The sequence below is a fragment of the Dendropsophus ebraccatus genome, chromosome 9, assembly GCF_027789765.1.
Source record: "Dendropsophus ebraccatus isolate aDenEbr1 chromosome 9, aDenEbr1.pat, whole genome shotgun sequence".
Lineage (NCBI taxonomy): Eukaryota > Metazoa > Chordata > Amphibia > Anura > Hylidae > Dendropsophus > Dendropsophus ebraccatus.
In genome coordinates, this window is record NC_091462.1 from 10,870,222 (window position 1) to 10,884,888 (window position 14,667).

At 43.6% G+C, this 14,667-nt stretch overlaps 1 protein-coding gene across 1 annotated transcript in view; it reads left to right on the forward strand.

The window, feature by feature from the left end:
- Nucleotides 1-1,788: 1,788 nt before the first annotated feature.
- The window catches only part of LOC138801747 (acidic leucine-rich nuclear phosphoprotein 32 family member B-like), a 12,943-nt gene continuing 64 nt past the window's right edge, over nucleotides 1,789-14,667 (forward strand). The window contains exons 1-2 of the mRNA XM_069984842.1: nucleotides 1,789-1,794; nucleotides 14,198-14,667. The exon at nucleotides 14,198-14,667 is cut by the window's right edge and continues 64 nt beyond it. Of these exons, the coding sequence (XP_069840943.1) occupies nucleotides 1,789-1,794; nucleotides 14,198-14,667 (476 nt within the window). The remainder of the gene's footprint in view (nucleotides 1,795-14,197) is intronic.

Genomic DNA, 14,667 nt, shown 5'->3' on the forward strand with positions numbered 1-14,667 from the left:
CACTTCAGCACACCAATCTATGGTAAGCTATCAGTATAAGATCAAAACCGCATCTAGGATGGCGCATATCGATCTTTATAGGGGCACTAACTCTGTGGTATTACTACTGGAGGCAGAGGCATTTTGTCTGCTGGCAATCTATGCTGCGATGTAACCCTGTCGGAGGAACGGTCTCTGGACCAGAAGCTTTCTGGAAAATCGCATGGAGGATAGACCTATTCCTATTCAAGGTTCAAATTGGAAAACCCTTTTTTCCTCACTCCTAAAAAGCCCAGAGTCTTGCAGAATCTGAGACAAGGTTGGGCCTTGGTCAGCCTCATTTGCCCCTATTGACCCAAGAGAGCATGGTTCACAATGGTGAGCCCCCTGCCTAAGAATCTTCTGGGAACTCTCCCAGTCTCCCCAGCTACTGACACAGAGTAGCAGAGATTACTCCCAGCGTCCCTGCCAGGTGTGGGCAGAGTCTAAAAATCTTGCAAGTAGCAAGTCTCTGGTTTCATGATGGCCTCTTATTATCTAAAAGCATGGCGCTAATTCCATAGGAATATTCTGGAGGCTTCTGTATACCCTCAGTTAATAACTCAAGAGGGCAGGCTTGTCCGAAGCTTGACTGCCGTCAACAAGGTGGGAATTGATATGCTGTCAAAGTGGTGACCACTCTTCTGTAGTCCAGAGCCACAACTGCCTACAGAACCTACCTGAAGGTAAAGAAGATGTTTGAAGCCTGGTGGGTGAAAGTCTCTTCCACATCTCCATTGTTACAATCCATTACTCCTGCCAACACGGGAGAGAAGGAGCTTCATCCCTTAGATGTGGGAAGGGCTTGGAGCATGTATATTGAACGGGCAAACTCCTTCAGGAAATCTAACCACTTGTTTTTATCCTTTGCAGGGAAAAACAAAGGATGCAAGTCATCCAAAGCTTCTCTGTCCAGATGGATAAGGGAAGTCATCTCCATATGCTACCAAGAAGCTGGATTACAGGTACCTGGTGCAATCAAGGCACATTCAATGAGGGCAATATCATCCACATGGGCTGAAAAAGATCTGTACCCTTGGAACAAATATGCAGGACTGCTTCATGGTCGTCCGTCAATGCCTTTGTCAAGCACTATAGACTAGATATTCACGTGTCAACCAGTTTTTGGCTCAGCCATTCTGTCTTCTGTAATGTAATGGCCCTCCCTAGTCTGTTTTCATAGCTTGCTATATCCCCATTTGTGCTGCTGCTGAGGACGTAAGGGAAAGGATAATTTTTTACTCACCGTAAATTTTCTTTCCTGTAGTCCGAAGCAGCAGCACAGACTTCCCGCCCTGATTTAAACAAACTATTATTTATGCAGCATACCTTGATTGTTTTAATGCCTTATTAACTAAGTTTTATTATGAATTTTAAATTTTTTTGTCGTTAGAATTGACACAAGGAGGAGGGGTCTGTATGGCCTTCTTATAGGGCTCCTAATCAATCTTTTATTAGTACCATCTGTCCTACCATTGCAGGAAGATAGGATCTTCCCCATTTGTGCTGCTGCTTCGGACTACAGGAAAGAAAATTTACGGTGAGTAAAAAATTATCCTTTACTACTCTACCTTTCCTATGCCCCTCAGCCGAAGTGTCTTTGATTCGGTGTACTGGGGGGGACGCGTTGGTACTCTATCCTTCAATCCACCAAGATTACTGCCCCATTGATTATAAATAGAGAGGGGTGGGCTGGGGATCCGCTATGGAGGAGGGCAGTACTCCTAAAGTTCTTAACAAACTACTAACTACGGCGGAACAGCGCTGAAGATGAAGGTAAGAGACATACCAACCTCCTCGGCATCTCCTGTGCAGTAGGGGGGCTGTAAGCAGGTTGGATTCATCTAACCTACTGATAGTTCCCCTTTAAGCATCTTAAGGGTATGTTCACACTACATATGGTTTCATAGGAAAAATTTGTTGTGGAATCTGAGGGTACGCCGTGGATTTCTGCTGCAGGCTTGTACAGACCGCACCACACGTCATGGTCCACATGGATTCCACGCGGGAGAGACGCACTTACTTACTTTTATCAGTACATTACAACGCAGATTCTCATTGAAAACGAGGAAGTAGAAGCCATGAGGATGTCACCAGCGTGAAATCTGCCATTATGCATGGAGCAGTTACCATAGCAACCAATCAGGTCCCAGCTTTAAGATAAAAAAAAAAAATAAAAATTGGGATCTGGCCGGTTGCTATGGTAACTGCTCCTCTGCACAAGGTATGATCCCTCTCCATATAACACAAGGTGGTTTTGACAAATACATGGAGATTTTTCAATGCTTTGTGGACAGGTAAAGCCGTTTCCCATCACATTTAATGAACAACGGACTGAGAAATCATCATGGACTCCGCATACACAATAATGGCGATTGTAGTCACATAAACACAGAACCGTCCTTATTGCCCATGGCAACCAACCACTAATTTAAAGGGGTCACTTTATAGTAAAATAGTTCAGTGTACAGTATTAGTAAGTGTACTCACTGATAGCATATATATACTGACAGCAGCTCCCTGTACTCACTGTATGTACTGACAGCAGTTCCCTGTGTACTCACTGTATATGCTGACAGCAGCTCCCTGTACTCACTGTATGTACTGACAGCAGCTCCCGGTGTACTCACTGTATATACTGACAGCAGCTCCCTGTACTCACTATATATACTGACAGCAGCTCCCTGTACTCACTATATATACTGACAGCAGCTCCCTGTACTCACTGTATATACTGACAGCAGCTCCCTGTGTACTCACTGTATATACAGACAGCAGTTCCCTGTACTCACTGTATATACAGACAGCAGCTCCCTGTACTCACTGTATATACAGACAGCAGTTCCCTGTACTCACTGTATATACAGACAGCAGCTCCCTGTACTCACTGTATATACTGACAGCAGCTCCCTGTTTACTCACTGTATACACTGACAGCAGCTCCCTGTACTCATTGTATATACTGACAGCAGCTCCCTGTACTCACTGTATATACTGACAGCAGCTCCCTGTACTCACTGTATATACAGACAGCAGCTCCCTGTGTACTCACTGTATATACTGACAGCAGCTCCCTGTGTACTCACTATATATACTGACAGCAGTTCCCTGTACTCACTGTATATACAGACAGCAGTTCCCTGTACTCACTGTATATACTGACAGCAGCTCCCTGAGTACTCACTGTATATACTGACAGCAGCTCCCTGTGTACTCACTATATATACTGACAGCAGCTCCCTGTGTACTCACTGTATATACTGACAGCAGCTCCCTGAGTACTCACTGTATATACTGACAGCAGCTCCCTGTGTACTCACTATATATACTGACAGCAGCTCCCTGTGTACTCACTGTATATACTGACAGCAGCTCCCTGTGTACTCACTGTATATACAGACAGCAGTTCCCTGTACTCACTGTATATACAGACAGCAGTTCCCTGTACTCACTGTATATACTGACAGCAGCTCCCTGTGTACTCACTGTATATACTGACAGCGGCTCCCTGTGTACTCACTGTATATACTGACAGCGGCTCCCTGTGTACTCACTGTATATACTGACAGCAGCTCCCTGTGTAGTCACTGTATATACTGACAGCAGCTCCCTGTACTCACTATATATACTGACCGCAGCTCCCTGTACTTACTGTATATACTGACAGCAGCTCCCTGTACTCACTGTATATACTGACAGCAGCTCCCTGTACTTACTGTATATAAGGCAGCAGCTTCCTGTACTCACTGTATATACAGACAGCAGCTCCCTGTACTCACTGTATATACTGACAGCTCCCTGTGTACTCACTGTATATACAGACAGCAGTTCCCTGTACTCACTGTATATACTGACAGCTCCCTGTGTACTCACTATATATACTGACAGCAGCTCCCTGTGTATTCACTGTATATACTGACAGCAGCTCCCTGTACTCACTATATATACTGACAGCAGCTCCCTGTGTACCCACTGTATATACTGACAGCAGCTCCCTGTGTACTCACTGTATATACTGACAGCGGCTCCCTGTGTACTCACTGTATACACTGACAGCAGCTCCCTGTACTTACTGTATATACTTACAGCAGCTCCCTGTACTCACTGTATATACTGACAGCAGCTCCCTGTACTTACTGTATATAAGGCAGCAGCTTCCTGTACTCACTGTATATACAGACAGCAGCTCCCTGTGGTGTAAGGAGACAGGTGACCTCAGCAGCACAGAGCATTTCAGGAGAGGAATGAATGTATATGATAGGGGCTGAGGATGGCAATGGACATGATAGAAGGTACTGGGTTCCCTAATACTGCTGGGATGTTTGTGCGGATAGACAGCATGGACATTACTCTATATGAGACAGCTTTTCCATTGCATCATCTTCCTCACATTCTCTTCCACAATCTTTTGTCCTTGTGCACAGATGAAGACAATACCAGCGTGGTGACACCTCGATGAGATGGCGGTGTAGGGATTGTTGTGGGGAGGACGGAGTGTTCTGCTGCTGTTTGCTTTATTACATTGTGTTCGATCCGGTTTTACATGGCATCGTATTTCCAGAGCATTGCTGGTCCTTGGCTGTCCATGGCTGCTGCAAGGTCCTCGCCTATCTATCATTTATTATATGGAAGGTCGGGATTATTACACTGCTCAGCACTGAAACTATGAGAAGCCGTAAAATTATGGAGATTATGGGATGGGTAGACATAATAATCATATAATAATGGAAACCACATATTCAAATCATCTCAATGTGTTCAGTATGGGGGACGAGCACCACGTACACGCCTTGGTTTGCTGTGGATGAGGCTGTTAAAGGGGTTTTTCAGGCTCAGAAAAACATGGCCGCCTTCTTTACAAAAACAGCCTGCCCATTGTCTCCAGTTCGGGTTTTCAGATCCATTGAAGTAAATGGAGATTAATTGCCGAGCAATGAGGTGCCAGATGTGCCTGATGGGAGACAAGTCCAGAGACACTGCGAGTAATGGCAGCAGATTTAGGTCAGGCCATAGGTCATGTGTGGGGGAGAGTCGGGAGCCCCCTATACACATCAGACAGCGGGGTCGTGATGAAATCGGATGCTGCCGCCACCTCTGGTGTGATGCAAATCATCAGACACTGAACCAGCAGGAAATGCTCGGAGATTTCAGATAAGAGATATGAGGCAAAGTTTATTTTTTTCCCTGTATTGCTGCAGATTTGCTCCATTACAAAGACTGAAGTCAGATGCAGCTGCAGAAGTTGGATGCCGCTCTAGGGGGTCCTATAAAATATGGATACTGTGGCCTAGGGCTGTATCCACCAGGACTCCCTAGGGTGGCATCTGAACAGTTGGGCATCTGAACATCTTTCCCAATACCAGCTTAGAACAGATGATGGACAGGCCGGATCTCCTTTTCTGATGCATGCCAGGCAATGCATGAATCTCCCCAAACTCTGACTGTAGGAACTGTATAGTGAAAGTCAAGTCCCAGGACCCTGGAACATGGCCGCCATCTTGAAAGCCTCCATATTGGATCAAGGACAAGTTGTTTTCCAACGATAAGGTGGTCATGTAGCATATCAAAGAAGACCAAGATTGTCTCAGAAATCCAAAAGTTATCAACATAGAGAGCTGCAACAACCGGGAACATTCCCTGTGATGCACAGCTATTTGACGTGTTGCCCATGGTGTAGAACACAGAGCTGAAGGTGCTGGATCCAATTGTTATGAATCTGCATGAAAACTTTTGAACCACAAGATACATTGCAGAACTGATGGTGGCAACCAGATTCCATGGCGATTCTTTAATTTGCTATATGACAACCTGCCCTTGACCCTATATAGGATTCCGGACATAAAACATAGACCCCCCCCCCCAACCATTACCTGCGGGGATACCAGAGGTGTCATTCTCCCTTTCGTGTCCTGAGACTTTTGGTTCGCCCCATATTATTTACAGACGCCTTTGTGCCCTGTCTCTTATAAGAGTCTTTACAGTGGAGTTGCCCTTTAATTTTTCCCCTTGTTCCTCTCAGGGAGCGCTCAGTGGTGAATGTATCAGGCGGAGGGTTAATGTTTCATCAACTATTCCTGGGCAGCGGGAGAATGTGGGGCGCCACCTGTCCGCTCCAGACTTTGCTAGGAGATGGGGAGAGTTGCAGCAGGAGTTGCAGGCCTGACACCCACTCAGTGAGTGAGAACAGCCGGTTACTGGCAGCGAGGCGGGCGCTGACTCACAGGGAGAGCAGCCTGCCCATCTCTGAATGAGGGCACACATACGCTGTGGAGGAGAGCGCCTGTACGCTACATTTGGTACTTTGTTTTCCCAAGCAATTGCAGAACACAATGACATATATATGGGATGGGGGAGGGGGGAGCAGACGGGAGACTGGTATAAATGGGACTGTATGAATAATACGCAGAGCATCTCGCCAAGGTTTATTGTGGTAGAGCTGAGGAAAGATATAGGGCATGAAGCATGGAGGAAGTGTATATAGCTCCTGCAAGCCTAGCTTATAGTATATACCATAAGTAGGGTCCCGCACTGATAGCTGCCCCCCTCCCCCCATTCCCAGATGTTTTCAAATCACGGTGTATGAGTGATCACCTATGCCTGGAAATTAGGATTGGGGATCTATGTTAAAGGGGCACTCCAGCGAGAGAGAAAAAATATTTTCCATCAACTGGTGTCAGAAAGGTATATAGATTTGTCAATGACTTCTATTAAAAAATCTTCAGTCTTTCAGTACTTATCAGCTGCTGTATGTCCTGCAGGAAGTGGTGTATTCTCTCCAGTCTGACACAGTGCTCTCTGCTGCCACCTCTGTCCATGTCAGGAACTGTCCAGAGCAGGGGAGGTTTTCTGGTTCAATGTTTTTATTAGGTTTTTTAAGAACAAATTACAAAAGAGAAAATCTATAAGCACTGACTTTAGTGCCAAGAGTATAGTTAACGTTTAGATACAACAGGAATAACATTCGGTATATTATATAGATATAAAATTGTGGTAACATACATTCAGCATGGTAGAATGACATTAGGTGTAGCACCTCCTGAGAAAATTGGTGTAAACAGCAGTAAACTCATCTTTCCATTTTGAAAAGGTTTTAGCATATGGCGCTGGCTCAACTCAACCTTTTCTACGCAAATGGGGTTTATGGATGGAATCATCATACTGTACACACGCACAATAAGCAGCTCACATATGGGCTTTGAGGAAATGTACATTATATTATAATATATTATTTTTCTCTCTTTACCTTGTATATTATCTTTACTGACAAACCAGTATACTTTACACCAATTTTCGCAGGAGAGGTTTTCTATGGGGATTTGCTGCTGCTCTGGACAGTTCCTGACATGGACAGAGGTGGCAGCAGAGAGCACTGTGTCAGACTGGAAAGAATACGCCACTTCCTGCAGGACATATAGCAGCTGATAAGTACTGGAAAACTGGAGATTTTTGGAAAAAAAAGTAGATTACAAATCTATATAACTTTCTGACACCAGTTGATTTGAAAGGATTTTTTTTGTTGGAGTACATGCATATTTAGCCTCCATATTACTGATCCAAGTCCCAGCCCTGGACTACTGTAGGTAACATGGAAGTAAATGCACATATGCAACATGGAGCCAGGACTGACTAAAGCAGAGACAGGGAACCCAAGGCCTAACAGCACAACTACAACTCCCATCATGCTAAAGCTTCGGCTGTCCAGGCAGAATGGAGAGATGGAGGTTCCCCAACTTTGGACTAAAGCAATGCTGAGGCTGAGCTGCAGTACCGGTCACAGCCACCAGGATACATGTGGGTACTGCCATAGCCCCTTGTTTCTATGATTGGTTCTGCCCACATATATATGACCAGTCCCTTGTCCATGTAGTACAGCCATTCCTTCCTGTATATGCCACCACTGCGGTGCTCTCTGGGTCCTACTTCTCTCCAGGTGTAGTAGGATTTCTCAGCCGCTGACAGGGAACAGGTGTCCGTCCTCATACAGAGGTTGCTGCTGTGTTCTACATGCAGATGGGCTGATTAGCTGGATGGCTCTGGAGGACAGACGGACACAGCGACGCAGATGGTAAATGCTGCCTGTGCCACAGACCCGTCTCCTGCCAAGAATGGGGACACAACATGACACCAGATTGGGAAGGCCGGATCCCATCCTCACAGGGACAGCGAAGCCTCTGCTCCTCGTATATAGTGATTATAGAGGATGAAACGCTGACAGTAAGAGCTCTGTGTGATAGGGAACTCACAGCATCAGCCACAGAGTGCAGCTCCGGAGGATAATACCGGATGTAACACAGGATCAGTAATGTAATGTATATACACAGTGACCCCACCAGCAGAATAGTGAGTGCAGCTCTGGAGTATAATACAGGATGTAACTCAGGATCAGTAATGTAATGTATGTACACAGTGACCCCACCAGCAGAATAGTGAGTGCAGCTGTGGACATTATAGGTAGTGTCAGTCTCTTTCCCTGTTCCTCAGGCTAGGTGAGTGATGTTAGATTTCAGGACCATGGAGAGCAGGAAGGAGCCATCAGAGGTGTAAGCTGCTGGTAAGTGACACCATGGAGCCTCCTGTACAGGAGACTAGCCATCCTATTGGCTTTGTGGTTGCAGATACAGCTAGCCTTGGTGAAGTCTCTGCTCTCAGCCTATTATTATGCATCCAGCGACCTCAGATACTTAGTGCGCCGTCTGCCCACTTAGCAATATGATTGGAATCTGTGGCTGCTGCTGCCAGCTGGCACTAGTCTGGTGCTGTCAGTCTGGCTGGAGCAGAACTGGGGCTATTTAATACACAGCCAGCAGCCGTCTTGCAGAAACAGCACTTTCCTCAGGAAAATGAATAACAAATCTTGTATGGAAGGATGTAATAGAATAAAATGTTCCGGCAGTGGCGGCAGCAGCCGGGACCCCATCCCCCCTCCCCATGATATGAGGGTCATTAACATTCGAGCCGGGCGGTCAGAAATGGATTTAATTACAGATAATATAAATCAGCGATGCAAATGGGACGTCTCCAGTTGTTGTGCGGATGATGTGACCGCCCAGTGGTGACTCCTTATGTAATGTCCTGATCTTCCCATATCCCCAATTATCACCAGAGAAATACCGACAAATTAGCCGGTGGGAACAGGTAGCGCTGGGATGGAACGCTAAGGTATGATGCATGGCACAGTGGGTCCTACATTGGGTATGAGCATAGTCCTGGTACATTATAAGTAACACTTAAAGGGATTATCCAGGATAAGAAAATGCACAGCTACTTTCTTGTAAAAACAGCGCCACCCCTTGTCCTCAGGTTGTGTGTGATGTTACAACTTTATTCACTTCAATTAAATTGAGCTGCAACACCCCACACTCATACTGAGGACAGGGGTGGCACTGTTTCTGGAAGAAAGCGGCCATGTTTTAGTAAGCCTAGATAAATTTAAAGGGTAAAAAAAAACCTAATCTAGTTTTTGGGTTTACCTACCTACAAAGAGTAATCTAGGGGGCAGTAATGTTATTGTTCTAAAAGGATTGTTCATGCAGACAACCCCCTTAAACGAAGAATGATCTGCTGGTCATTTTGCAGCTGAAACCTCCAGTGATCAGCGGCCCCTGCTGGAGACATGTAGTATTACATGGCACCTGTTTAAGCAGATATATGACCATGCAATCTATGGTTGAGCCTGGGGACAAGCAGTAGTTGTTAATTGTGATAATCCCTTTAAACCCCTTTTCTGCTATTCCTGCCTCTATCTCACATTCTCCCTCTATTACTATAGAATTTTTTTTACCATTTTTTACCATATATTTAGATGAATATTTGATTACAGGTAGTCCTTGCTTTGGTATCTGTGAGGTCAGATACAATATCCATGGTGTTATAATACAAGCATAGACTAATAATAGATAGTTTTTAAAAAAAAAAGTAAAATTCAAAGGGGAACTCCACTGTAACATACAATCCCAGGTTCCTGAAATCCCACAATGGTCCAGGACTTGAGTCCTGATCTTTTTGTTACCATGTCAGTGCACCTCGGCAGCGGCGTCTTGTCAGGTCATAACATGGGATTAGGGATCCAGGTGGGAATTAGCAATTACAGCAGATTTATTCTAAGAACTGTTAATTATAAAGCGGCAGAGGACAAATAGCAGCAACCTCTAGACCTCCGAGCACAGAGACAGGCGGCTGACTGGAGGGGCACAATGTGTTTTCCTCAAGCGGTTCTGGAAATGTGACGGGTGTGAGAATAATCATTAGAATAAAGGGAAAGTCAACGTGTTGTTAATGGTTTATATAAAGAGAGAATTCAATGGAGACGCGGGGAGCTAATACACACAGAAGAGGAACAGAGGACTTCACGACCTCACAATATGCCGTAGGCGACTGTGCTAATAACAAAGGTGCAACAGGTTCTCAGAAATAGACAAATATATAACACATTTACAATGTTCCAGGATGTCATGTAATATACTGCTATAATAACTACTATAATACTGTCCCCAATGTATGAGGATATAACTACTATAATACTGCTCCTATATACAGGAATACACCACTATAATACTGCCCCCTATATACAGGAATATAACTACTATAATACTGCCCCCTATATACAGGAATATAACTACTATAATACTGCCCCCTATATACAGGAATATAACTACTATAATACTGCCCCTATATACAGGAATATAACTACTATAATACTGCCCCCTATATACAGGGATATAGCTACTATAATACTGCTCCTATATACAGGAATATAACTACTATAATACTGCTCCCTATATACAGGAATATAACTACTATAATACTGCTCCTATATACAGGAATATAACTACTATAATACTGCTCCTATATACAGGAATATAACTACTATAATACTGCCCCTATATACAGGAATATAACTACTATAATACTGCCCGCTATATACAGGAATATAACTACTATAATACTGCTCCTATGTACAAGAATATAACTACTATAATACTGCCCCTATATACAGGAATATAACTACTATAATACTGCTCCTATATACAGGAATATAACTACTATAATACTGCTCCTATATACAGGAATATAACTACTATAATACTGCTCCTATATACAGGAATATAACTACTATAATACTGCTCCTATATACAGGAATATAACTACTATAATACTGCTCCTATATACAGGAATATAACTACTATAATACTGCTCCTATATACAGGAATATAACTACTATAATACTGCCCCCTATATACAGGAATATAACTACTATAATACTGCCCCCTATATACAAGAATATAACTACTATAATACTGCTCCTATATACAGGGATATAACTACTATAATACTGCTCCTATATACAAGAATATAACTACTATAATACTGCTCCTATATACAGGAATATAACTACTATAATACTGCTCCTATATACAGGAATATAACTACTATAATACTGCTCCTATATACAATGATATGTAGGCTTTGAACTGCTGATCAGACTTGTCGCTGATCCTGTATATAGGTAACACATTTCGGCTGCCATTGTTGTATCCGAGCAGTCGGCTCGGATACGGCGATGCAGAAATCCTGGAACTGATCCCGCTGAGTCTCCATTATTTCGGCCTCTAATCGATGGAAATGACAGAATAATATTCCATGTGTCACCGGGAGCGTCTTCATCTGGATTCCCAGTCATGTCCCCGGATCCTCATGACTGATGTCGCTATGGTAACGTCTAATATCGGAACCAGTGAACATCCAAAGGGAGAACGGCTGTCAGAGCGAGCACAGAGCAGAACAATGTACCGGGGACCCGGCCAGGAACCGCACTACAATACACCGGCTGACATCTGTATACGCCAAGGAGATATTGATTTATAGAGCGCAATTCATATTATCCCAGACAAAAGGCGCTTTGTGTATCCGACCACAGCTGCAGAATGCCGCCCGGTGTGCAGGATACATTGTCTCCGCTAACCTCCACACAAGAATACGGTTTTCTATTATCCTCTATGTTTTTAAAGGTATTGTTCATACTAAACCCAGCTTTTTTCTTATAATAATCTTATATCTAGAAGACACATTGCCTTACAGGGACTGCAGGCTCTCAGACACTCAAGCTTCCATAGGAGAGTGTAGTGGGCATGCTCTGTGCCATGTGCAGTAGTTGCCATGCTGAGAAAGGTGTCAGATAGTTGTCATTTTTATAGTAGTTTTTCATTCAGTGTTGCAAACAAGTGTTTTGAGCCAACTGGACATAAGAATAGTGAAGAAAAAATCCAACTTATCAACTTTCATGGGAGAGTGTAGTGGGCATGCTCAATGCCATATGTAGTAGTCACAGTGCAGGGAGGTGTGTAAGGAAGGGTAGGAGAACTGTAACATTAATGGACATGGTCTTGGGGTGCAGAGCAGTTATAAGAGTGTAAAAAAAACAATTGTGATACTCACCTTTCCCCATTCCGGACTATGTCCATCCTGACATCCCCCAGTCCCAGCCAAGCAGCATTTCCTGAATTCAATTTAACACACAGATAGAGCCTGCCCAGCCATAGTGGGGAACTTACAACACCTGGAACAGAATGTGAAACAGCAAGAACTGGAAGATTTTCTTGGTGTTTGAAAAATGTCAGATTACTGGAACGTAAGGAAGATTAGTGATGTTTTATAGAACTGCTGGGACTGTGGTTGTTCTGAGCACTGAAGATCCAGATAGAGAAGGGGTGTGGAGGAGAGTGCGTGAGGGTGCTGACCAACTCAGTGTGAAACCAACATAGTACCAATAAAGATTACAGCTCTCCCCGGCAAAAAACGAGCCCTCACACAACACCATAAATGGAAGAAATAAAAGTTCTTGGGGTCAGAACAGGGAATGCTTAGCAATATTTTATGTTTTTTATTTTTTTAATTAGTATAAATGGAGACAAACACTATAAGTTTGTTGTCGCTGTAATCGTACAGATCCAACAAATTAAGGTCACAGTTAATTTTTACCAGATTGTAAACACCATTTAAAAAAAAAAAAAGACCAAAAATATATATTTTTTAAAAATTTTTACTCCACAAATAGTTTTTGAGCAGCGTTACAATACAGTATAATGAAAAGTAAAGGAGGTCATTAAAAAATATATAACTTCCCACAAAAAACGAGCCCTAATAAGGGAATGAAAAGATAGAATAATGTTATACATATAAAAATGATAATGTTACCATGGTAAAAACAAAACGAAACAAGAAGGGGTTAAAATATAGGACCCAGTGTACAAAATAGAGACCACTCCCCTCATGGTGGGTACATTACAGGGTGGTCCCACCAATACAGCACATACAGGGAGCGGCTATATCTGACGGCTCCTATAGATTATTAATGGTGCGCTCCATTCTGATGAAGATAAATGTATGATTGTGGGGACTCTAACTGCTGGGACCCCCATAATAATACACTCGCTTATGTATAGAAGGTATGTTGCAATGGTGGGATGTCCCCTTTAAGAGTGTAGAGGCATGACTCCTCCTATGGGATCAGCATTAGCATTGTTCCTGCTCATCTCCTCGTCCTCCTCTCTGATCAGTGATGATGAATCTATATGAAGCCATCAGAAGACGCCATCTCTGCTCCCGACCACTCACCCATCTTGGGGCCTCAGTTATAAAAGCGTTCTGCTTCCTACACAGATAGGATGACGCTTACTGACTCACTGTAACAGCACCGCCCCTGTGAACCAATCACCTGTCACTGGGATCTATCCTATGGGATGTATCCTGAGATGAACTCTATGGAAATATCTTCTGTCTGAGGCCTTGTATTTGCAGGAGAAGATTTAGAGCAATGATGTGGAGCCAATGTGGGACTACAAGTACCAGCAGTTTCCCTCCTGCACATAAGCAGTGTCCAGTGTTATATATGGTAGATGGGGGTCTCCTTACAGATCTTACATTGAGACCCCAGAGTTTACACTTTATCTACACACATCAACCCTTTTGGCCTCAAAATAACAGGGTGAGCGTCTGTGTAGATGTTGGTCAGTGGGTTGTGTTGGTCTCATGGTCACCTGCCCCGTTATCACACACAGACAGAGGGGGGCGCCAGTGCCGGACCTGGACCAGACACAATCATACAATCAGCTACAGAGATATATATGTATATGTTATTCTGAGATTATAGAAATTATATTTTCTAACAATATAACATGAGGTGGAGGAAGATGATGAAGAGGAGGATGAGGAAGATAATGAAGAGGAGGAGGAAGATGAAGAGGAGGAGCAAGAAGATGATATTGAGGAGGATGATATTGATAATAATGAGGAGGATGATATTGATGATAATGAGAAGGATGACCATGATGAAAAGGAGGATGATATTGATGATGATGATGATGATGATGATGATGATGATGATGATGATAATGATAAGCAGGCTGATGATGAAGAGGAGGATATTGATAAGGAGGAGGAGGATAGTGATGGTAAAGAGGAGGAGGACGATATTGATGATGAGGATAATGAGGAGGAGGAAGATGATGAAGAGGAGGAGGATGATATTGATCATGATGAGGATAATGAGGAGGAGGATGATGATGATGAAGAGGAGGAGGAGGATATTGATCATGATGAGGATAATGAGGAGGAGGATGATGATGATGAAGAGGAGGAGGAGGATATTGA